This window comes from Ictidomys tridecemlineatus, chromosome 13 (genome assembly GCF_052094955.1).
Source record: "Ictidomys tridecemlineatus isolate mIctTri1 chromosome 13, mIctTri1.hap1, whole genome shotgun sequence".
Classification (NCBI taxonomy): Eukaryota; Metazoa; Chordata; class Mammalia; order Rodentia; family Sciuridae; genus Ictidomys; species Ictidomys tridecemlineatus.
Genome location: NC_135489.1, coordinates 81,990,147 through 82,013,937, shown reverse-complemented (window position 1 = coordinate 82,013,937; position 23,791 = coordinate 81,990,147). Strand labels below are relative to the sequence as shown.

The 23,791-nt window shown below is 42.6% G+C and overlaps 1 protein-coding gene and 1 pseudogene across 2 annotated transcripts in view; both read left to right on the top strand.

Moving 5' to 3' along the window:
- LOC144369715 (E3 ubiquitin-protein ligase RNF213-like) overlaps positions 1 to 11,402 on the top strand; it is an 87,041-nt pseudogene extending 75,639 nt beyond the window's left edge. Inside the window, exons 20-29 of the transcript XR_013429439.1 lie at positions 621 to 814; positions 1,020 to 1,175; positions 1,830 to 5,448; positions 6,988 to 7,082; positions 7,659 to 7,754; positions 8,684 to 8,802; positions 9,521 to 9,640; positions 10,073 to 10,270; positions 11,034 to 11,172; positions 11,267 to 11,402. The product of XR_013429439.1 is annotated as an E3 ubiquitin-protein ligase RNF213-like (transcript). The remainder of the gene's footprint in view (positions 1 to 620; positions 815 to 1,019; positions 1,176 to 1,829; positions 5,449 to 6,987; positions 7,083 to 7,658; positions 7,755 to 8,683; positions 8,803 to 9,520; positions 9,641 to 10,072; positions 10,271 to 11,033; positions 11,173 to 11,266) is intronic.
- A 725-nt stretch (positions 11,403 to 12,127) lies between these two features.
- Positions 12,128 to 21,993, top strand: LOC144369938 (amyloid-beta A4 precursor protein-binding family A member 3-like). Its single transcript, XM_078030416.1, has 2 exons — positions 12,128 to 12,917; positions 13,001 to 21,993. The coding sequence occupies exon 1, from the start codon at positions 12,143 to 12,145 to the stop codon at positions 12,689 to 12,691; it is 549 nt and encodes a 182-aa protein (XP_077886542.1). The 5' UTR covers positions 12,128 to 12,142; the 3' UTR covers positions 12,692 to 12,917; positions 13,001 to 21,993.
- Positions 21,994 to 23,791: the final 1,798 nt, after the last annotated feature.

The following is a 23,791-nucleotide window of genomic DNA, read 5'->3' as shown; positions in this document are numbered from 1 at the left end:
GAGGAGGCATAGCTGCTCTGGCTCCAGAAGAAGAGTGCTTTGCACCCTCCCTTCAGTCACTGTCATGTGTCCTTAATAAGAGGTGCTGACTTCCATTCTGTTGATTTCATCCCATAAGCAACACTGTGCCCTGTCAGGACAAAACCTGCCCTCCCCTCCCTGCTTGGGACATGCCTCTGCTTTTACATTATTTCACTTCCACTGCCGTCGTCATGGAGAATGCCAGGATGCTGAGTGGATGACAGCTAGGGACTCTGGCTTCATGGTGCAATTGTGCTCTAATCTGATGTTCCATTGCATCAGTTTTGATTTTTACATAGAGAAGTAACTGTTTTTCTTTTTTTTAATGGGGATTTACCTCAGGGGTGCCCTATCACTGAGCCATATCCTCAGCCTTTTTAATTTTTTATTTTGAGACATGGTCTCACTAAGTTGTTTAGGGCCTCACTAAGTTGCTGAGGCTGGCCTTGAATTTGCAATCTTCCTGCCTCAGCCTCCCAAACTCCTGGGATTACAAGCATATGCCACTGCTCTTGCCTAAGAAGTAACTTCTAATCTCTGGATTCTGTTCCTCTTGGTCCATGGGCTTGGGATCTAATTTCCTTATTTTAACATTACAGGGAAGTCTCTCTATGTGAAGAGATTGCATGAAAAACTGAAAAAGAAGTTAAATAGTGAAAAGGTGCCTTTAAAGATTGTTCGGTTGACTGACACTCAGGTGGATGAGGGCCGCATCCTGGGCTCCCTCCTATCTTTCTGGGATGCTCAGTTTTGTAAAACACCTATGATATTCCACTTTGATGTGACTGCTTCGGTAAGTACCTATATGGCAGCTGAATGGCCACATCAGAAGGTGTAATTCCAAGGGCCCCACTTGCTTCTCCCTGTATGAAGAGTCCCTTCTTTTTATACCTACCTGTGGTCAGTACCCTTCTCTTCAGGAACAAGACAGGAGGGTCCTGGGAGTTGGAAGAAATGGTTGGCATTTTTGTATTTTCAACCCACGCTTCTGTCTTTAGGTACAGACTGGAACTTGGGTTTTTCTTTTCAAACTCCTCATTTTACAATACCTAATGGATATAAGTGGGAAAATGTGGCTTCGGAACCCATGCCATTTATATATCATTGAAATCCCAGTAGGAAATTCAGTACTGCCAAAGAGGTCTTCAAAGCAGGTAAGCACACAGGGCATTTGCAGGTGGTCACAGCACACCTTTGCTGCTGTGGCATATGGCCTGAGTGGACACATCTTAATTGTTTTCCCACTTTCATGTTCAGGGAGCAGCGAGTATGTGTAAGGTGTAATGCATGCTTAGACTTAGATCTTAATGATGTCTGGAATGAGAATGCTCTCGTGTTTATTGATTGGCAGCGTTTTTCATTTGTCTGGATCTGTCAGATCCATGCTGTGTCTGGGTTGAGTCTCACCCGTGCTGAGTGTTCAGGAGATTCCTCTGTTGATGGCCATTGTCTCTTTTACTGCCAGTGAAGATAGCAGAGCGACTTTGCACACAGAAAGCCATTAGCTGGTGAGAGTTCTATGGTCGCACATGTGTTCGTGCTTGGAGGAGCGATCACGCCACAGGAGGCTGGGTTGGAAATGGATTCCTGGTTAATAATACAGCTACTGTAGTTGAGCTTCTTTAATACTGTAAGGTGCAGATGCCAGCCTCTGTGAATGAGAGGCTGCAGAATGCAAACAATCACTGTGTATTTAAGTGATTGTTTTCATAAAGGCCGATCCTGAATAGATCGCGTGGAGGGTTAATATATATGGGCATCTTTCAGGAAATCAAGTTCTAACTTATATTTATGTCTCTCCTTTGCAGAATCCACATGCCCCCCAGTTTAGTTTTCTTGACATCTTCCCCAGAGTCACCTGCAGACCTCCCAAAGAAGTGATAGCATTGGAGCTGAGCCCTGAGAGAAGCTTCAGAGAGCTTGGTATGGACGAGAGAGAATTCCGCAGTGCCACTTTCTAAAGACCTTACCAATATTTAAAAAGATTCCATCAAAAATAAAACCTAGAGACATTTCAATACCAAGCAGGCTCTGTTGATGGTACCCCAGGGGAGTGCATCCAGCACCTCCTCATATATTGTGGGGTCATCAACCCCTCCTGGTCAGAGCTCCAGAACTTTGCTCGGTTCCTCAACTGTCAGCTCAAGGACTGTGAGGCCTGTATGTTCTGTAATCCAGGCTTTACTGAATTTACACTACCATGCTTCAAGAATTTTGTGGTCACCTTCATGATCTTCATGGCAAGAGACTTTGCCACACCAACACTTCATATCTCTGACCAGAGCCCAGGGAAACACATGGTCACCATGGATGGGGTTGATGAGGAAGAGCTCGCCCCCTTCACTCTCCGGAGGAGGTGGGAGTCAGAGCCTCACCCATATGTGTTCTTCAATGGTGACCGTGAGACCATGACATTCATAGGCTTCCATCTTCGGCCCAATGAGAATGGCAACGTTGACGCCATCAACCATCTCAATGGGAAGATAATCAAGAAAGATGTCATGACAGAAGAACTGTACAAGGGGCTGTTGCTTCAAGGCGTGCCCTTCAATGTTGACTTTGATAACCTGCCCAGACACGAGAAACTATTGAGACTCTGCCGGCCACTAGGAATTCCTCAGGCCCTTGATCCCGATGAAACATATGAGCTTACAACAGACAACATGCTCAAGATTCTGGCCATTGAGATTCGATTCCGCTGTGGGATCCCAGTTATCATCATGGGAGAAACAGGCTGTGGGAAAACCAGGCTCATTAAATTCCTTAGTGATCTGCGGCGTGCTGGTACCCAGGCTGAGACCATGATGTTAGTCAAGGTTCATGGAGGAACAACTGCAGCCATGATCCACTCCAAAGTCTTGGAAGCTGAGAAAACTGCCTTATCCAATAAGGACCAACACCAGTTGGACACCATCTTGTTCTTTGATGAAGCCAACACAACAGAAGCCATAAGCTGTATCAAGGAAGTCTTGTGTGACCAGACCGTGGATAGCCAGCCCCTGGAGGAGGACTCAGGCTTGCACATCATAGCTGCCTGCAACCCTTACAGGAAGCACTCCCAGGAGACCATCTGTTGTTTGGAGTCAGCTGGTTTCGGGTATAAGGTCAGTGGCAAGGAGACAGCAGACAGGCTGGGCTCCATTCCCCTCAGGCAGCTGGTGTATGGTGTCCACGCCCTGCCCCCGAGCCTGATTCCTCTAGTGTGGGACTTTGGGCAACTGAATGACACTACTGAAAAGCTCTACATCTAGCAGATTGTGCAGAGACTGGTGGACCATGTCAGGATCAGCGAGGATGAGACTCATGTAATCACGGAAGTGCTCTCTGCCTCTCAGAGGTTCATGAGGAACACTGAAAGTGAGTGCAGTTTTGTCAGCCTCCGGGATGTGGAGCGCTGTGTGAAGGTGTTCACATAGTTTCATGGCCACAGCGAGATGCTCTTGGTGAAGCTGAACACCTTTCTCTGTGAGACCAGTGTCAACAAAAATAACTTCAGGAAAGACCCCGTCCTCTGGTCCCTGGTGATGGCTGTGGGGGTCTGTTACCATGCCTCCCTAATGGAGAAGGAGTCCTACCGCAGAGCCATTTGCAGGTATTTTCCAGGACCATATGACGACGGCAGGGTCATCCTGGACGAGATCACACACGCACAGGATCTTTTCCTGAGTGGGGTGCCTCTGAGGAAAACCATAGCCAGGAACTTGGCTCTGAAGGAGAATGTCTTCATGATGATCATCTGCATTGAGCTGAAGATACCCCTATTCCTGGTGGGAAAGCCTGGCACCTCCAAATCTCTCGCCAAGATCATCGTGGCAGATGCCATGCAGGGCCAGGCCGCACACTCCGCTCTCTTCTGCAGCCTGAAGCAGGTCCATCTGGTGTCGTTCCAGTGTAGCCCCCAGTGCACCCCACAGGGCATCATCAACACCTTCAAGCAGTGTGCTCGCTTCCAGCAGGGGAAGGACCTGCAGCAGTACATGTCTGTGGTGGTGTTGGATGAGGTCGGCTTGGCAGAAGATTCCCCCAAAATGCCCCTGAAGGCTCTGCACCCACTGCTGGAAGACGGGTGCATTGAAGGTGATCCTTCCCCCCACCAAAAAGTCGGCTTCATAGGTATTTCCAACTGGGCACTTGACCCTGCCAAGATGAACAGGGGCATCTTTGTGTCCCGCGGCAGCCCCAGTGAGAAGGAGCTCATAGAGAGTGCCAGAGGGATCTGCTCTTCAGACAGCCTGGTGCAGGACAGGGCCCAAGGGTACTTCACTCCTTTTGCCAAGGCCTATGAAACAGTGTGCAGCAGGCAGAACAAGGAATTCTTTGGGCTTCGTGACTACTATAGCCTCATCAAGATGGTCTTTGCCACCACCAGAGCATCTAACAAGAAGCCTTCTCCACAGGATATTGCACATGCAGTCCTTTGGAACTTCAGTGGCAAAGATGACATCCCTGCTTTGGACATCTTCATTGCCAGTTTACCTGAGGCCGGGTATGTGGAAGAGGTCAGCACCCTGGAGCTCATCAAGCAGAACATTTGTGGGAGTATGCAGAACATACTCCCAGCAGTAGGGGAACTGGAAGAAGCTGAATCCCGCTTCTTGCTCATACTGACCAAAAACTATGTGGCCCTGCAGATCCTGCAGCAGTTATTCTTCAGTGAGGACCAACAGCCCGAGATCATCTTTGGTTCCAGTTTTCCCTGGGACCAGGAGTACACCCAGATCTGCAGAAACATCAACCGGATGAAGATCTGCATGGAGACTGGCAAGATGGTGGTGCTGCTGAACCTGCAGCACCTACCTATATAAGAGCCTGTACGATGCGCTCAACCAGTACTACGTCTACCTCGGCGGGCAGAAGTACGTGGACCTCGGGCTCGGCACCCATCGCGTCAAGTGTCGGGTCCACCCTGACTTCCGTCTGATTGTCATTGAGGAGAAAAATGTGGTGTACGAGCAGTTCCCCATGCCCCTCATTAACTGGCTGGAGAAGCACTACCTGGACCTCAGCTTGGTGCTGCAGGGGTGGCAGAAAAGCATTGTGCAGGAGCTCATGCAGTGGGCAGAGCAGTTTGCTGACGTGAAGGCCTATCAGTTCCTGGCTGGGCACAAGTACAGCCCTGCTGATGTCTTCATCGGCTACCACTCTGACGCCTGTGCCTCTGTGGTGCTGCAGGCTGTGGAGAGGCAGGGCCCCGGGGACCTGACACAGGAGCTGTATCACAGAGTATCTGAGGAGGCCAAGCTGATCCTGCTGGACTGTGCCACACCAGATGCTGTGGTGTGGCTGAGCACCTCCACACTAGGTTTATTTGCTGCACAGACCCTGTCCCGGGAATACTGGAACAAGCAGCAGCAACACTCCTTTGCAGATTTCCTCCTGGCCCAACTTCACAATCCGGACCTGGAGCGCCACGCCATTTTCACAGAGGTGACTGCCCCCATAGCCTTTCCTTTTTCTTTTACCCAAGAGCCCTTGCTCTCTGGTGCCAGAAGGTCTCAACTCCATTTAAGGCACTGTTCAGAAGGAAAACCGTATGTACCCTCCATGTTAGGCAAAACGAGGATAAGTCCATTTTGGTCTCTCTCACCTATTTTTGAGCAGAGCTCTCCTCTGACAGCAGCACTAGGCACAGTGTTCACTGGGCCCACACTGGTTATAAGTGATTGGCCTGCTTCTCATTCTTGGACAGCCTAAGAGTAATGGACGAGGTTGGTTCTCCTTTAAAGACACCGGCCTGCTGTGAGGGCTTGCTGGGTATGTGTCAGAGGCAGAGGAATCCTTGTGGCACAGGTGTTGAGTCTGAATTTGCATCTGTGCAGGAGACCAGGAAAGGACTGCTGACAGAGCTTGAAATTCAAGCTGTGAGTGCTGGGTTGTGGGGATGGGATGGGTGGAGAGACATGTGGAGGGCCTTGTGGATAGCCTTGAGCTTGGTCTTGACTGCACAGAGAGGAGCTATGAATGAAAGTGTACGTAGACATGCCCCAATGACTGGGTGATGGAAAGACAGTGGAGTAAGAGAGTGACATTGAGAGGATAGATCTGTCAGGAAGTTCTGGCATGGTGCAAACTGCAAATGGTTAGCTGGCAGCATGGGTGGGCTAATCATCAATTCCATGGAGGGTGGCAGGAGGTGGAGGACAGCCTTCCTGAGCTCACTGTAGCTTTGTGCTATCATCATGGAGACCCCAGGAAGGAACGATGGGTTTGGGAGCCAGTAGTGACATCTGTTTTGAATAGGTTTGATGTCTGCTGTGTGGTTAGATGTAGGAATAGGAAGCTTGTCAGTAAAGACAGGCCCAGAGAAAGGGACTAGATCCAGATGGAGTGGCACATGCCTATAATCCCAGTGGCTTGGGAGGCTGAGGCAAGAGAATTGAGAGTTCAAAGCCAGCCTCAGCAACTTATGGAGGCCCTAAGTAACTTAGCAAGTCCCTGTCTCAAAATAAAAACTAAAAAGAAGGGTTGGGTTATTTCTCAGTGGTTAGACACCCCTGCATTCAATCCCTGGTACAAAAAAAAATGGAGTCTGGAGAGCTGAGGTCCTATGTGCCTGGTGATGTCTGGGTTTGCACTATGGGGTGTGGTCCATGGCAAAGAATGGAGAACTATTGAGGGGAGGGAGCATTGCCAGTGGCTAACTCCTGATAGCATGAAATAAGATTACAAGAAGAAATGGCATTGTGCTGAGCCCTAAAGGATCAGGAGGCTCCCAGGTAGGGAAAAAAGCAAGAAGAGAGACGTTGACATCTCAGGAGGAGATCGAAGCATCTTTTAGTCAGGGCAAGTCTTCTCTCTGACATCTGTTGACCCTGGAGGTTCTGCTTGCCTCAGCCACTCTTTGTATATAAAACCTGCTCTAGGTTGGGCTTCTTTCTGTCTGAGTGCCCACTGGCCATGGGTTCTGACCCGGTGCTCTGTGTTCTTGCTTAAATTCAGCTGATTGCTTGTGTGCCCATGTTGAAGGTCACCACCTTCTCCAGACTGCTGATGAACTGTGACTGCGAAGCTCTAGGGGCAGAGGTGAAGGGCTTGGCCCCTAAGCTTGTGATCCTGTCACTGTAGCAGTTTGACACTGAGTACTCATTCCTCAAGGAAGTCCGGTGAGGCGCCCTGCCTGCCCATCACCCTTGGCCCCTGCCCTGGGAACATGGTATCGCATGCCAGGGTGTGGTAACCACTTGTAAGGAACTCTGAGTACTATGGAGGCTCATTGCTCAGCCTTCTCGAATGCCCCTCTGGACCCAGTTGTAAGACAGCTGTGTCCGTCTGTCTCCTGAGCACTGTGTGGCCCTTTTCTTCTCCAGTGGATTGCATCCTCACCTTGTGGAGGGAGACCCCACCTGGATGCTGGGTTCTGCATGGCCTGTGTTTCCCTTCACTTTGTGGAGTGTTATGATCCATGGTTTTTTTTTTTTTTTTTTTTTTGCTTGTGCTGGGGATTGAACCCAGGGCTGCTCTACCACTGAGCCACATCCCCAGCCCTAATTTTTATTATTATTAATTCTGGGATAGGATCTGGCTGTGTTGCTGAGGCTAGCCTGGAACTGGTGACCCTCCTACCTTAGCCTCCTGAGCTGTGGCTGCCCATGTTTTAGGACAGAGGACTCACTTGGGTGATTCTCTTTTTCTTTCAGAAGCAGCTTAATGAAGACAACCAGACGTAAAATCCTTATTGTCCAGATGGATTTTGATGATGGCACTCACAGTTCTCAGCTCATTGCATCAGCTAAGTATGTTCTCAGCAGTTTTCTAGGAAAAATAAGAAGCCACAATCTCCCCAGGACATCCTGAAGAATTTTTTCCATGAAAACAGTGTGGAAATAAGAATGACTCTCCCTCCCAGCTCCTGACATGGACTAGAGAAGCTAGAGAGTAAAGGATGAAGGAAAAGGCCAGTAATGGCACAGAAATTGTGGAATGCAAGACCCGTCAATAATGAAATTTTTGTAGTATTTAGGAGAATATGTTAAAGCTGTGTGTGCAGTCATTTACAGTCCTTTTTTGATCATTTTGATTTTGAATCACATAATTAAAATTAAAGTTCAGTCTGGGATTTAGCTTGGTGGTACAGCACTTGCCTAGCATGTCTGAGGTCCGAGGTTTGATCCTCAGTACTGCCTAAAAAAAAAAAAAAAAAAGAAAAGAACTTATCATAAGTTTAAGGGCAGTAAGACTATACAAATAAATTAATATTTATTGAACATTTTTGTGGTGTTCATAAATCTGTAGCTTTCATAATTGCTGTGTTCTGTTACCTCATGTAATTAAGAGTGACTTCTGCCCCTTTAAAGTACTGGGAGCCTAGTACAAGTTAAGGCCTAGCCAGATCCTATAGGGAGGTGGTCTGCGGCCACTGGGTGTGCAAGGGCCACCGTACCATACTGTACTTTCTCAAAATAGGAAGGCCAGTAAGCCCCAACCTCTGGCATGCGGGTTCCCTGAGACCTGCAGGGCGGGTGGGGATTCTGATCAGCAGTGAGAGGTAGGAAGTGATCCTGCCAATTGGAAGCCACCCTTCTCCTCTCATGAGAGATGTGGTGGCCCCTGGAATTGTGTGGAATGTGGTAAAGTCTCAACAGCTTCTGGGATGAGGCAGCCATCTCACACCTTAGATTTTGCTCCATTGCTTGCTTTGTTTTGATTTTTGTTTTCTCAATAGGTATTCTGCTTTTAATGAAATAAACAAAATACAAGGAACTCAGGGCTGCGTCTTCTTCTATTTCATCACAAAACTGTCCCGGATGAGGAACAGAGCATCCTACGTGGGATTCCATGGAGGTAGGGCCAAAAGATGAGTGACTGTCTTTAAGTATGTCTGGGCTGCCTCTTGGGGTCCCATGCTGCATCTAGGTCAGACACCAACCCCATCTGTCTCCGGGCTTCTCTGGGCTCACTGTTCACAGCCATCGCTCTGGGACTTGCTGCTGCTGTGTTAGCATGGCTTGGTCTACCTCAGGAGTGCACAGGACACACTCCTGCTCCCACTCTTCATTATACAAATGACTCAGAGATCTTCCCCTTTCACACCAGCCCTAGTGCTGACTCTTTTGCATGTTCCTGGGAAAGTACTGTGTTCAAATCAGTCCATCCCTTTTTCTGTGGAAGGTCACCGGTTGGCTTATGTAAGACAATTGGTATTTTGGAAAGAGGGAAACAAATTTAATAATTTTATAGATGGAAAGTCAAACTGTCAGCACCTTGCAGCACTTTCTAATTATGGGACAGTAAGTATGGTAAGATGAACGTAAAGAACTGTGAACAGGATCCATGGAGACTTTGCATGACTACATAAATCAGCCTCAACACCCATGTTGATGGTGAGTGTGCTGATGTGATGTAGGGGGTCTGATGGGTTTTGGTGTGTTCAGGGATGTAGGCTTTGAGGTACGATCATCACTCTGACAGTGAGCATCTGGACAGAGGTGTGCCCCTACTCATGACAGACAAGAAGAAAGCAGAAAGATGTGAGAAGACTCGGTGGCTTTGTTCTTCACAGGGCTGTGGCAGTCTGTGCACATTGATGACCTCCGAAGGTCCACAGTCATGGCTGCTGATGTGACTAAGCTGCAGAGTATCACCATTAGCCAGCTGTTCATGCCAGGAGGCAGCCTAAAGTGTGAGTTGCAAGGTGGCAGACTGCAGAGGTGGGGGCGGAAAGGCAGGTGAAAGGTGCCAAGTTAGGCAGCCTCCTGTGAAGCTAGATTCAGGGCTGCCACATTTGAGTCACCTTTGAGTCTTGGCACCTGCCCGCAGCAGGCACTCAGAATGTGGCACTGAACTGCCTGGCTCATGGTCCACATAACCAGAGCCTTGGGAAGGCCAAGGAGCAGCATCTAGTGTATCAGCTGGTGTGCTGCGGGTCATGTGCCAGCCCTCAGCCCAGGCTGTGGGGCACCTGACTAGTGGATGATGGATGTCCCCTTAACTGGAGCTACCACTGAAGCTTGGGACAGGAAACCCTGTGAGGCTCAGCCTAGGCACAGACCTGGTACTACCCACCCCCTTCCTTCTCCAAGTGGTGACTTGATTGTGTTCCCTTCATTTGCAGCGAAAGGCAACCAGGAGGAGGTAATGGAGGCAGAGACCAGCAAGTCAGGGGAGGTAGCAGAAATGGAAATGAAAAAGGAAGTTTCTGAGGAGATGGAATGGGACACTGCTGACCTGCGAGGCAGTGATGTGAGTTCTCCTCTGTTCCCTTGTTGGCTGCAGGTGGCTGATCTAGAGAAGCACAGGCAGCTGTGCCAGCGTCAGGCTGAGTCTTGCCTTCTCTTTATGCTGGAAGTGTAGGGGACTTACCAGGACAAGATCTGCCTTTCCCTTCTTTATGAAGGCTCTTAGTTAGCTCTAGGAGCTGTCCCTCAACTACTGGCCAAATTTGTGATGTCAGCCATCACCTTGCCAGTGGACCTCTCTAGGGGTGGGGCAGTACACTGGGATCAGCCCGGGGAGGTCAGTAGGTCAGCTTTACCATGGAGACTGGTCACTGTTGATTTGGGCAGGTGGACACCAGGCCACCTTCTTGTGTGGGTATCGTAGCTTTCACCCACCCTGGACATGGCAGCAGCAGACGATGTGCTGTCTCCCTTGGCAGGCACAGGTCCTGGACACCACCAGACTGCTGAGGAGCTGTGTGCAAAGTGCCGTGGGGATGCTCAAGGACCAGGAGAGCTGCCTGTGCAACATGAGGAGAGTCACCATCCTCCTCAGCCTCTTGAACAGGGATAGTGTGTGCAGTGTCCCTGCTTCTCATCCTAGTCCAGCAAGCCCTTCCTGAGCAGTGGGAATCAAGTGGCTGAGTATGGAGATCTGCCCTTCTAGGTTCCTGTGGCTTGGCAAATGCAGCTGTCATAGCGGGGATCTCAGGACATTTCATGAATTCTGCTCTAGAGTTGGCCTGGCTAGAGGACCTGTAGCTTCCCTCTGTGGGAGAACTGGTCAAGCAGCACAGCAGAGCCTCCAACTTGGTGCCCACAGGTGGACAAAATTATGTCCTTTCTGCCTTTTCACAGCCGCGTTCTTGCGGATATCTAAGATGTGCCTCTCCTTTCTTCTAAAGAAGCAAGAAGAGAACCAGCTCTGCAGTCTGAAGGAGTGGGTGGGGCGAGAGGCTGCGAACCAGGATGCGCTCCAGGAGGCCGGCACCTTCAGGTACTGCAAGCAGTGGGCAGTGCAGGGACCTACTATACCATCCCAGGGGAAGGAGCACACCAGGTGTTTCTTTCTCTACCTATGTGGGGGGCAGAGCTATGTTTTTGCTCCAAGATCCCAAAACAGACCTGGATAGTGGGCATGTGTGGGTTATTGGCCATGCAGGTGGTGGTCCTAGGGTGTTTATTGGCCACCTGGATGTTGATCTTGGTGGATTGGTGGCCACCTGAATGGTGCTCATGGGGATGGTTGGCTTCCTTTCTCTGCTTTTGTGTCCTTAACTTTTTTCATAATAGAAAACTTTAAAAAAAATTGTTCTCAGGATGTTTGCCAGCATGTCATAAACCAAAGCCAGGTTTTCCATTCAAGGTTATTAAAATTGAGATGGTTATGTGCAGGGAAGTAACAAAAATTATCTTCCCATCCCTACAGCTTGAAGTAATAGCAAGTAAAAAATAGGACCCAGGACTGTCATTTATTATCCGTAATCATTTATTATCCTATAATACCGTGACCCTTTTCTTCAGACTTGAGACAACCTTTGAAGAGCCTGTGCTATAAGGACAGAAGGGTTGCTCAGGGTCTCAGATGGAGGGTCTGAGGGTCTGAAACCACCTGTTGGCAGGATGATCTTAGGCCACTGAGGTTCTCCAGGTCCCTCCAGCTCTGCCCTTCTGACCCCCTGGCTCCAGGCCTGCTGCGCCACGTGGCCCACAGGGGGAATATGGGCGATGGCAGAGTCCTGGGAGGCCAGGGCCCATGGGTGCTGGCTTTCTCATCACAGGAAGTTTTCTGTTTCAAGTTCTCTCTGCAGTGCTCCTTGACTTCTTTCCTAGTTACATTGTCTGAAGGAAGTTTGTGAGCCCAGAAACTGAACATGCTTTTGTCTCCCTGAATGGTCTGTCTCCCTTTCCTAGCACATGTCCAAGCCAAGTCCCATCACCCCTTTGCCACTGTTCCTCTGGCCTTGATGGGTTTGCCAGCCTCCCTTTTCACTGCCCCATGGCAGCACTGGGCAGCCGCTGGCGTGGGGCGGCCGCCCAGCCTCGGCTGGCTGGTCGGTGAGTGGGGGCGCGGCCCTTGCAGGCGCAGCGAGGACCCCGTGGCGCGCGGCGGGACAGCCCCAGGAGGAGCGGGCGCCCAGCAAGCCCCAGCCCCAGGTGCCTCGGATCCGCACGGGGACTTCCTGACGCCCCGGCCGCGCTCAGAGCCTCCAGCCATGGACTTGGAGAAGCCCAAGGACACACTGGTGCCCTCCGAGGACCTCAACACTGAGAGTCAGTGGGACGCGGTGCCTGAGGCCCTCGGCAGCCTGAGTCCGGTGGACCTCGAGGGGTCAAGCGTTCAGGGCCTGGTGCAGCAGCTTGAGGCTCTGCCCGGAGACCTGATGGGCCTGCCCCCAGACAGCGCACCCTGCCCTCTGCACATTGCCACTGGCCAGGGCCTGGACCCCCACGACACGACTGACGCCCACGGTCTGGTCTCTTGTCTGCTGAGGCTGGTCGGGATGATCTTCTGAGCCTTCTGCAGGGTGAGCGGCACTCACCTTCTAAACCTGGTCCCCAGAGCCTGTCCATCCCCTGTTGCAGCCCCCTGAGGATGCAGATGAAGAGTCCGAGCCGCCGGAATGGGCAGAGGGAGCCTCTGCTGAGCAGGGTGGTAGCAGGAGCTCCAGCAGCTCCCCTGAGCCCTGGCTGGAGACCTCTCCTTTGGTCACACCCGAAGAGCCACCTGCCGGTGTCCAGGTAGTGCCTGCTCCACCCTCTAGGTGTCCTCTGCAGCCTGGACTCAAGCAGGGGGACACTGCCCCTCTTCTGTCTCCTTCCAGAGCCCCAAGACCCTGGCTTCATACCCTGCCCTCCAGGAGGGTGAGTGCCCTTCCCACCCTGCCTATGGATTAGGGTTCCAGACAGCCAGAGCCTGCTTCCTAGGTGGCGCTGAGGGTTACCATGAGGATGAAGTTCTCAGGAAGCTCTTGGCAGTTTGGATCAGAGTTTAGATGGCCAGGAAACAGAGTCCAGAGAATGTTCTGGAGTGAGTAGCAGGTGGCAGGGCGGGCATGGCTCTGTAGCAGTTGGTTCCAGAGTGAACGCTGGCAAATGACCATCTGCAGGCCAATCTGGCCCTGGTCTCTTCTCACAGGTCTCTTGAGCTGAGATCCGCTTTTGCATTTTTTTTTACCTGGTAAAAAATTTGAAAGGAAAGTGAGGTGAGATTCAGGTTTCAGTGTTAATAAAGTTTTACCAAAAAAAAAAAAAAGAATAGAAAGTCGCTAAATAAATAATCTAACATTAAATCTTAAGGACTTAGAAAAAGAAGAACAAATCAACAACAAAACAATAGAACAGAGAAAATATTTAAAATGAAATCTGAAATTAATGAATTTGAAATAATAACAAAATTTTTTTAAAAAATTAATGTAACAAAAATTTGTTCTTTGAAAACAAATAAATAAAATATGTAAACCCTTAGCCACACTAACCAAAAGAAAGATGGAAAACACTTAAATTATTAAAATCTATGATGAAAAAGGTAATGTGACCAAGGACATTACTGAAATGTAGAAGACAATCAGAGAAACTATTTTGAAAATTAATACTGTATTAAATTTGAAAATCTAGAGTACACTGACAAATTTCTAGAGATATATGATTCACCAAAATTGAACCAGGAGGATATAGAAAATTTAAACAGATCAACTTCAAGTCATGAAATTGAAGATGCCATCAAAAGCCTACCAAAAAATGACTGGAAGAATTTGCAGCAAAGTTCAATAAGACCTTCAAAGAGAGCTAACACCATCATCCTCAAAGTATTCAACAAAATAGATAAGGAGGGAATCCTACAAAGTTCATTCTATGAAGCTAGTATCACCCTGATTATCAAAGACACATCAAGGCCTGAAAACTTCAGACTAACATGGTGGATGAACAGAGATGCAAAAATTCTTAATAAAATAATGGATATCACATATGAAAATACATTTAAAAGAGAGTTTTCAATGACCAAATGGATTTTATCACAAGGATATATGTTTGGTTCAACCTACAGACATCAATAAATATAATTCATCACAAAAATAGACTTAAAAACAAGAATCATTTTATTATCTCAATATATACAAAAAAGGATTGGATAAAATATAACATTCACTCATGTTTAAAACACTAGAAAACCTAGGGATAGTAGGAAAAAATGTTGATGACATGATTCTATAGTTCAAAAACCAAAAAAAAAAAAAAAAAAGCTTCACCAGAAAGCTTCTTAGAACTCATAAATTAATTGAGCAAAGTGATAGGATATAAAATTAGTGCCCATAAGTCAATTGTGTTTTCAAACATCAATGACGAAATAGCTGAAAAAGAAATTAAGTAAACTGTCCTATTTACAATAGCCTCACAAAAATAAAATAAATAAGCTACTTGGGAATCCATCTAACAAATTAGGTGAAAGGTCACTACAATGAACGCTATAGAACACTAATGAAAGAAATTTTGAAAGACTCTAGAAAATTGAAATATCTCCCATGGTCTTGGATAGGCAGACTTAATATTGTAAAATGGCCATACTATCAAGAGTGCCATAGAGATTTAATGCAATTCTTATTAATTCTGATATTTTTCATAGAAATAGAATAATTAGTCACTAAATAATTAGTTATTTGGAAAAAAATAAGAGGCCGCCTAGAATGGCCAAAGCAATTCTTAGAAAAGTAATGCAGAAGGCATCATAATACTAGGCCTTAAATTATATCACGAAGCTACAATAACAAACAGCATATTACTAACACCAAAACAGACATGAAGATCAATGGAATAGAAGACACAGAGAAAAACCCATATGAATTCAGTTATCTCATGCTACACAAAGGCACCAAAAACATATATTGGAAAAAAAGTCTTTTCAACAAATGGTGCTGGGAAAACTGGAAATCCACTTGTAGCAGAAGACAATTTAGTTCCTATTTCTCATCTTCTACAAAATTCAAATCAAAGTGTATCAAAGACATGCATATTAGACCAAAAGCCCTCCACCTACTTGAAGAAAATATAGACCCAACACTCAAACATGTCAGTGTAGAAACATTCTTCCTTAACAAGACTCCTAAAGCACTAGAAGTAAAATTTTAAAAATCAGTAAATGGCAGTAAATGGGATGGTATTAAATAAATACACCTCAGATAATGCATTAATTTTCAGAATATTCAAAAAACTAAAAAAGCTTAACATCAAAATATATGTATATGTATAGGTGAGTGTGTTTCTCTCTCTCTCTCTCTCTCTCTCTCTCTCTCTCTATATATATATATATATATATATATATATATATATATATATATACACACACTCACCTATCAATAAATGGGCAGGAAGACATATGGATGGTCAACAAATAAAAAGAATTGTTCAACATCACTAGCAATTAAAGAAATGAAAATTAAAACTACACTGAAATTTTATCTCAATCAAAATGTCAGTTATCCAGAATGCAAGTAACAATAAATGTTGGTGAGGGAAACAGCACATTCTTACATTGATGGTGGGACTAAAAATGGGTGCAACTACTCAGGAAATCAGCATGGCAGTTCCTCAAATATTAGGAATGGAACCACCATTTGACCAAGTTATAACACACTTCAGAAACTTCAGAAAAAAATTTAAGCCATGTGAAAGGGACTTTTTTTTAAAATTTTTTTTTATTGTTGGTCGTTCAAAATGTTACATAGTTCTTAATACATCATATTTCACAGTTTGATTCAAGTGGGTTATGAACTCCCAATTTTACCCCATATACAGATTGCTGTATCACATCAGTTACCCTTCCATTGATTTACATATTGCCTTTCTAGTGTCTGATGTATTCTGCTGTCTGTCCTATTCTCTACTATCCCCCCTCCCCTCCCCTCCCCTCCCCTTTTCTCTCTCTACTCCCTCTACTGTAAATCATTTCTTTCACTTGTATTATCTTATCTTACCCCTCCTTTCCTCTTATATGTAATTTTGTATAACCCTGAGGATCACCTTCCATTTCCATGCGATTTCCCTTCTCACTCCCTTTCCCTCCCACCTCTCATCCCTGTTTAATGTTAATCTTCTTCTCAAGCTCTTCCTCCCTACCCTGTTCTTGGTTACTCCCCTTATATCAAAGGAGTCATTTGGCATTTGTTTTTTAAAGATTGACTAGCTTCACTTAGCATAATCTGCTCTAATGCCATCCATTTCCCTCCAAATTCTATAATTTTGTCATTTTTTAATGCAGAGTAATACTCCATTGTGTATAAATGCCACATTTATTTTATCCATTCATCTATTGAAGGGCATCTAGGTTGGTTCCACAATCTTGCTATGGAGAATTGTGCTGCTATGAACATCGATGTAGCAGTGTCCCTGTAGCATGCTCTTATTAGGTCTTTAGGGAATAGTCCCAGAAGGGGAATATCTGGGTCAAATGGTGGTTCCATTCCCAGCTTTCCAAGAAATCTCCATACTGCTTTCCACATTGGCTGCACCAATTTGCAGTCCCACCAACAATGAACAAGTGTGCCCTTTTCCCCGCATCCTCTCCAGCACTTGTTGTTGTTTGACTTCCTAATGGCTGCCAATCTTACTGGAGTGAGATGGTATCTTAGGGTGATTTTGATTTGCATTTCTCTGACTGCTAGCGATGGTGAGCATTTTTTCATGTACTTATTGATTGATTGTATGTCCTCCTCTGAGAAGTGTCTGTTCAGGTCCTTGGCCCATTTATCGATTGGGTTATTTGTTATCTTATTGTCTAATTTTTTGAGTTCTTTGTATACTCTGGATATTAGGGCTCTATCTGAAGTGTGTGAAGTAAAGATTTGTTCCCAGGATGTAGGCTCCCTGTTTATCTCTCTTATTGTTTCTTTTGCTGAGAAAACACTTTTTTAGTTTGAGTAAGTCCCATTTGTTGATTCTAGTTGTTAACTCTTGCGCTATGGATGTCCTATTGAGGAATTTGGAGCCCGACCCCACAGTATGTAGATCATAACTAACTTTTTCTTCTATCAAACACATGTCTCTGATTTAATATCAAGCTGCTTGATCCATTTTGAGTTAACTTTTGTGCATGGGGAGAGATAGGAATTCAGATTCATTTTGATGCAAATGGATTTCCAGTTTTCCCAGCACCATTTGTGGAAGATGCTATCCTTCCTCCATTACATGCTTTTAACCCCGTTATCAAATATAAGATAGTTGTAGTTTTGTGGATTGGTTACTGTGTCCTCTATTCTGTACCATTGGTCCACCCGCCTGTTTTGGTACCAGTACCATGCTGTTTTTGTTACTATTGCTCTGTAGTATAGTTTGAAGTCTGGTATCGATATACCGCCTGATTCACACTTCCTGCTTAGAATTGTTTTTGCTATTCTGGGTCTTTTATTATTCCATATGAATTTCATGATTGTTTTATCTATTTCTACAAAAAATGCTGTTGGGATTTTGATTGGCATTGCATTGAACTTATAGAGAACTTTTGGTAATATCGCCATTTTGATGATGTTAGTTCTGCCTATCCATGAACAGGGTATATTTTTCCATCTTCTAAGGTCTTCTTCTATCTCTCTCTTTAGGGTTCTGTAATTTTAATTGTATAAGTCTTTCACCTCTTTTGTTAGGTTGATTCCCAAGTATTTTATTTTGGGGGGGGATATTGTGAATGGAGTAGTTGTCCTCATTTCCGTTTCAGAGGATTTGTCGCTGATATACAGGAATGCATTTGATTTATGCCTGTTGATCTTATATCCTGCCACTTTGCTGAATTCATTTATTAGCTCTAATAGTTTCTTTGTAGACCCTTTTGGGTCTGCTAGGTATAGAATCATATCATCTGCAAATAGTGATAATTTAAGTTCTTCTTTTCCTATTTTTATGCCTTTAATTTCTTTCGTCTGTCTAATTGTTCTGGCCAGTGTTTCGAGGACTATGTTGAACAGAAGTGGTGAGAGAGGGCATCCCTGTCTTGTACCAGATCTTAGAGGGAATGCCTTCAATTTTTCTCCATTCAGAATGATGCTGGCCTGTGGCTTATCATAGATTGCTTTTACAATGTTGAGGTATGATCCAGTTATCCCTAATTTTTCTAGAGTTTTGAACATAAAGGGATGCTGTACTTTGTCGAATGCTTTTTCTGCATCTATCGAGATGATCATATGGTTCTTATTTTTAAGTCTATTGATGTGGTGAATAACATTTATTGATTTCCGTATATTGAACCAGCCTTGCATCCCAGGGATGAATCCTACTTGATCATGGTGTATAATTTTTTTGATATGTATTTGAATCCAATTCGCCAGAATTTTATTGAGGATTTTTGCATCTAGGTTCATTAGAGATATTGGTCTGTAGTTTTCTTTCTTTGAAGTGTCTTTGTCTGGATTAGGCATCAGGGTGATGTTGGCCTTGTAGAATGTATTTGGAAGTTCTCCCTCTTTTTCTATTTCCTGAAATAGCTTGAAAAGTATTGGTGTTAGTTTCTCTTTAAAGGTTTTGTAAAACTCTGCTGTATACCCATCCGGTCCTGGGCTTTTCTTAGTTGGTAGTCTTTTGATGGTTTCTTCTATTTCCTCTATTGTTATTGGTCTGTTTAGGTTGTCTATATCCTCCTGACTCAATCTGGGCAGATCATATGACTTAAGAAATTTATCTATGCCTTCACTATCTTCTATTTTATTGGAGTATAAGGATTCAAAATAATTTCTGATTATCTTCTGTATTTCTGAAGTGTCTGTTCTGATATTGCCTTTTTCATCCCGTATGCTAGTAATTTGGGTTCTCTCTCTTCTTCTCTTCATTAGCATAGCTAAGGGTCTGTCGATTTTATTTATTTTTTTAAAGAACCAACTTTTAGTTTTGTCAATTTTTTCAATTGTTTCTCTTGTTTCGATTTCATTAATTTCAGCTCTGATTTTAATTATTTATTGCCTTCTACTTCTTTTGCTGTTGTTTTGCTCTTCTTTTTCTAGGATTTTGAGATGAAGCATTAGATCATTTATTTGTTGCTTTTTTCTTTTTTTAAGGAATGAACTCCAAGCAATGAATTTTCCTCTTAGAACTGCTTTCAATGTGTCCCATAGATTCCGATATGTTGTGTCTGTGTTTTCATTTAACTCTAAGAAGTTTTTAATTTCCTCCTTGATGTCTTCTGAAACCCATTGATCATTCAGTAACTTATTGTTCATTCTCCAAGTGATGCTTGATTTTTCCTTCCTTCTTTTATCATTGATTTTCAGTTTCATTCCATTATGATCAGATAAGATGCATGGTATTATCTCTACTCCTTTATATTGTCTAAGAGTTGCCCTGTGACATAATATATGGTCTATTTTTGAGGAGGTTCCATGTGCTGCTGAGAAAAAGTATAATTAATTACTTGATGTTGGGTGGTATAGTCTATATATGTCAATTAAGTCTAGGTTGTTAATTGTGTTATTGAGTTCTATAGTTTCCTTATTTAACTTTTGTTTGGAAGATCTGTCCAGTGGTGAGAGAGGTGTGTTGAAGTCTCACATGATTATTGTATGGTGGTCTATTAGACTCTTGAACTTGAGAAGAGTTTGCTTGATGAACATAGCTGCACCATTATTTGGGGCATATATATTTATGATTGTTATGTCTTGTTGGTGTATGGTTCCCTTGAGCAGTATGAAGTGTCCTTCTTTAACCCTTTTGATTAACTTTGGCTTGAAATCTATTTTATTAGATATGAGTATGGACACTCCTGCTTGTTTCAGCAGTCCATATGAGTGGTATGATTTTTCCCAACTGTGAAAGGGACTTTTTAAAAGAGCTACTCCTACTTCTATTTCAGACCTCTATGGGAGGTCTGCTTTCCTTTTAATAAGCATGGAATTCTGTATTGCCCCTTTTATTCCTCTACTTTTCCCTTTACTAAAATCTCACCTATCTTGTTTTCTTGAAACAATATCTTTGAAACCTTGAACACACATACTATGTGAGTACACATACTTTTTTGAAATTTAATTATGCTCTCTAGAAGAAGAACATTCTCCAGGTGCTTTAGCAAATTAGAAAGGTATGGACCCTGGGTAGCTTTCCAAATCTCCATGTAAAGGTGAGGAAAAGTAAGATTTCTTTCTATTTCTGTCATGGATTCTCTATGATGTAAACCTTAAGCATCTCTCTCTCTCTCTCTCTCTCTCTCTCTCTCTCTCTCTCTCACACACACACACACACACACACACACACACATACATTTTATAAAATAAAGAAATCATCTAAATCCATAATTAGAAAAATTTACTTCTTTCTAAAGGCAACATTATCTGGAAAGGTACCCTGACTGACAGTGTAAAGAACCTTTTCTAATAATTTTACATAGCAGTTTGTTTTCCCTGTTTAGACCCTGGGGTGTGCATACTCATATGGAGAAGTTGTAAGAGGCTGATCTTAGATGAAATAACTACCTATTCCTAGTCTAAATTTTTCAAAATATATGTGCTAAAACCTTGAAATTTTCTGTTTAAAATAATGTAATATTCCCTCTTTTGGTCTTGGCTACCAGAAGAATTGTAGAAAATGATATGCTCTCCTTGTGGCAGTCCAAAGCTAGATTGAGCATCAAGGTTGAATCTTCTATGAATTATTTATGTGCTAAAATATTCTATTTATGTTAATGCCAAAATATAATGGTAATCTAAAATACTGTAAAGTATTACATTTCTGTGGAGAGAGTAAGAATAAAGCCCATTTTTATTCAGTAAATAACCCGTATATATGGTCCATATGCCTCCAAAAAGTAGATATTTCTAAGATGCTTGTTTTGATTTATCATAACAGCAGTAAAAATCACAAAAAATTGTAAGATAAATGTTATTTAAAGTTACCATGAAGGTGCATGAATTACTCTTTGCAACATATAGTATTAGAACAACTGATTATCGAAATCTAAAGAATTAAATTGAATACCTGTGTCTCCCCACACATAAACTTTAACTCAAAAGAATCATAAACCAAAATGCAAGAGATAAAACTAGAAAACTCTTATAAAAATATAAGACTAAGTATTCACAAACTTGGGTTAGGCAAGTTTGTTAGGTAAGACATTAACATTCTAGTCATAAAAAATTACAGATTGGATTTAACCAAAATTAAAAATTTGGAACTTCAAATAATACCTACTAGGTGGGATTTTTTTTTAAAAAAGTAGACAATAACAAGTACTAATAAGAATGAGGAGCTACTTCAAATTTTCGACTCTCATGGCTGGGATGAACATGAAATGACAAAGCCACTTTGAAAAATAAGTGCAGTTTCTTAAAATGTGAGGTACAAATCCAGAAATTCACTACTGGTTATTTACCCAAGAAAAATTAAAACATATGTCTATATGCAGTTATGTTCATGAATGTTCATAGCACCATTATCAATAAAAGCATAAAAATGGAAATAGATAACAATCAATAGATAAGTGGAAAATAAAATATAGCATATTGTACAATGGTATAATGAAATAAATAGTAATGAATTTTGTAGCATAAGTGTTCCTCAAGGATATTTTAAGTAATAAAAGCCATTCATAAAGGATAATATGATTAAATTTATATAATATTCTAGCATAGGAAAATCTTAGAGATGAAAGCTGAGTACAGATTAACTAAGGCCAGTGGAGGGAACATGCCAATGGACATGACATTACTTTTTGGGGATGATAAAAATGTTCAAAATTAGATTATGATTTTGGTTTCACAACTCTGAAAGTGTACAATTAAAATAAATAAATTTTATGATATGATATCTCATGAATGCTGCTTAAAAATAAAATATTCTATTGCTATTATGAATTGTTATATTTATATTATATTTATATTTGTTGCTGACCTCTTGCTTTTTTTAATGTATTTTTGTTCCTACCATTTGACTCATCACAGCACAAGTATTAAATTAGATTAATGAACTCTGGGTACTGGTAGTCTGAAAAGGGGAACTGTATAGGGTATTTCCATCAAAAATAAAATGAAGTATAAGTGATGGTGCAAAGGTTATGGCATGAGATGATTTACTTCTTTGCAAAAGACATTCTTTTGTTCATTTCCTCTGTCTGTGCTAGCTATCCCACCACCATCGGCATGAATGCATTTACTGATGCTATTCAAGGAAGAAAGCCCATCGTTATTTCATTACTGGGCATTCTCTCAAAATATTTTATGAGCATTCATTTTAAAACATAGAAAAGAATTTGAGGTTGTAAGAAGAAAATGGATTTAGCTTCTTAGGAAAGCACAAGAAATTGTGTTGTATCTCTTCTTCTGAAGGGATGAAATTATCTCAAACAGAAAGACAAGGAGTAACTGTAATATAGAAATTTGAATTCTATTTATATGATTTAAACTCCAAATTAATGCCCCTTTCCCAGGAAGTTTCTCATACTACAGTTCACCTGATGACATATATTTATATTTTATAAAAGAAATGATAGGAATGCCATAGGTTCTCTTTTTCACACACACACATACACACACACACAAAAAAAAATTGTTTTGGTTCATTAATGCTTTCCTTATTTCTACTTTCCTCTGGAAAATTATTCTCAGAACAATTTTTTGATAAATAAAATAAGATGAACACTGCTTATTTACTTACATAATTTTTAGATGAAATTAAAACTTAATTTTGTATGATTCATGCATTGAGAAAATTCTTAAGATAAAATAGTATGGTTTATCAAATTACCATAGTTATTTAATTTACAGCTATGATAGAGACAGAATATTTGGTAAATTATAATTGATATTACATTCCTCCATGAAAATATAGTTCATAGAACTTCTAAGGAGGAGACATTTTCACAATACATTTATTAGAAAATATCTGTTTAAATAACAAACAACTGAGTTATTTAACTCAGATTGCATAAAGTTTCAAATATTTAAGTATACAATCATTAAAAATATAGCTGTGAAGCAGGTTCATTTTGTACTGATTATCAACCTATTAGTTACACATAGGCAACAAGAAAAAAACAGAAGCCTAGGATTTATTGTGAGCTGGTCTGAAGGCTAAGAAGTCACTAAAAAGGTGTAACACTAAAGGTAAATGACCAAGTATTAGCATGATCAATATCAGGGTTCTTAGTCTTTAGACTTCCAACATAGAGAGGCTGATATGAGAATCCTACATAAGCAATAAATCTTTAAAGAATTATAAAATGATTAGAAAATTGTTGACCCCTAGCTTCTGATGAAATCTAACATACAAATCTGGAGAAATTGTCTGGAGAAAGCCACAGTTCCTTCAAATATCCATTGAACTAATTTTAAAAATAGAAGTTTAAAATGAGAAGATTAATAAATACAAGAGCAAAATCATGAGTCAAAATCAATAGAAAGGACAAATAACAAATTAAAAAAAACAGGGATTTCAATAATGAGATACAGAGTCCATAACTTAGTATAAATATTTTTAAAAAGTAAAATATTGAATAAACATTGATTTTAGAGTGATATTGATAAATCCAGCTAATTTCCCTCTTAATATTGGAATCATCTCCCCACAAATTCATGAAAGGCTTTACTATAAAATACTGCAATTTCTAAACTTGCCTGGAATGCCTGCCCATGCTTTGAACTCACTCATGC

What these genes read in the sequence shown, in the direction of transcription:
- LOC144369938 (XM_078030416.1), top strand. Translation starts at nt 12,143, where the DNA reads ATGGGTTTGCCAGCCTCCCTTTTCACTGCCCCATGGCAGCACTGGGCA.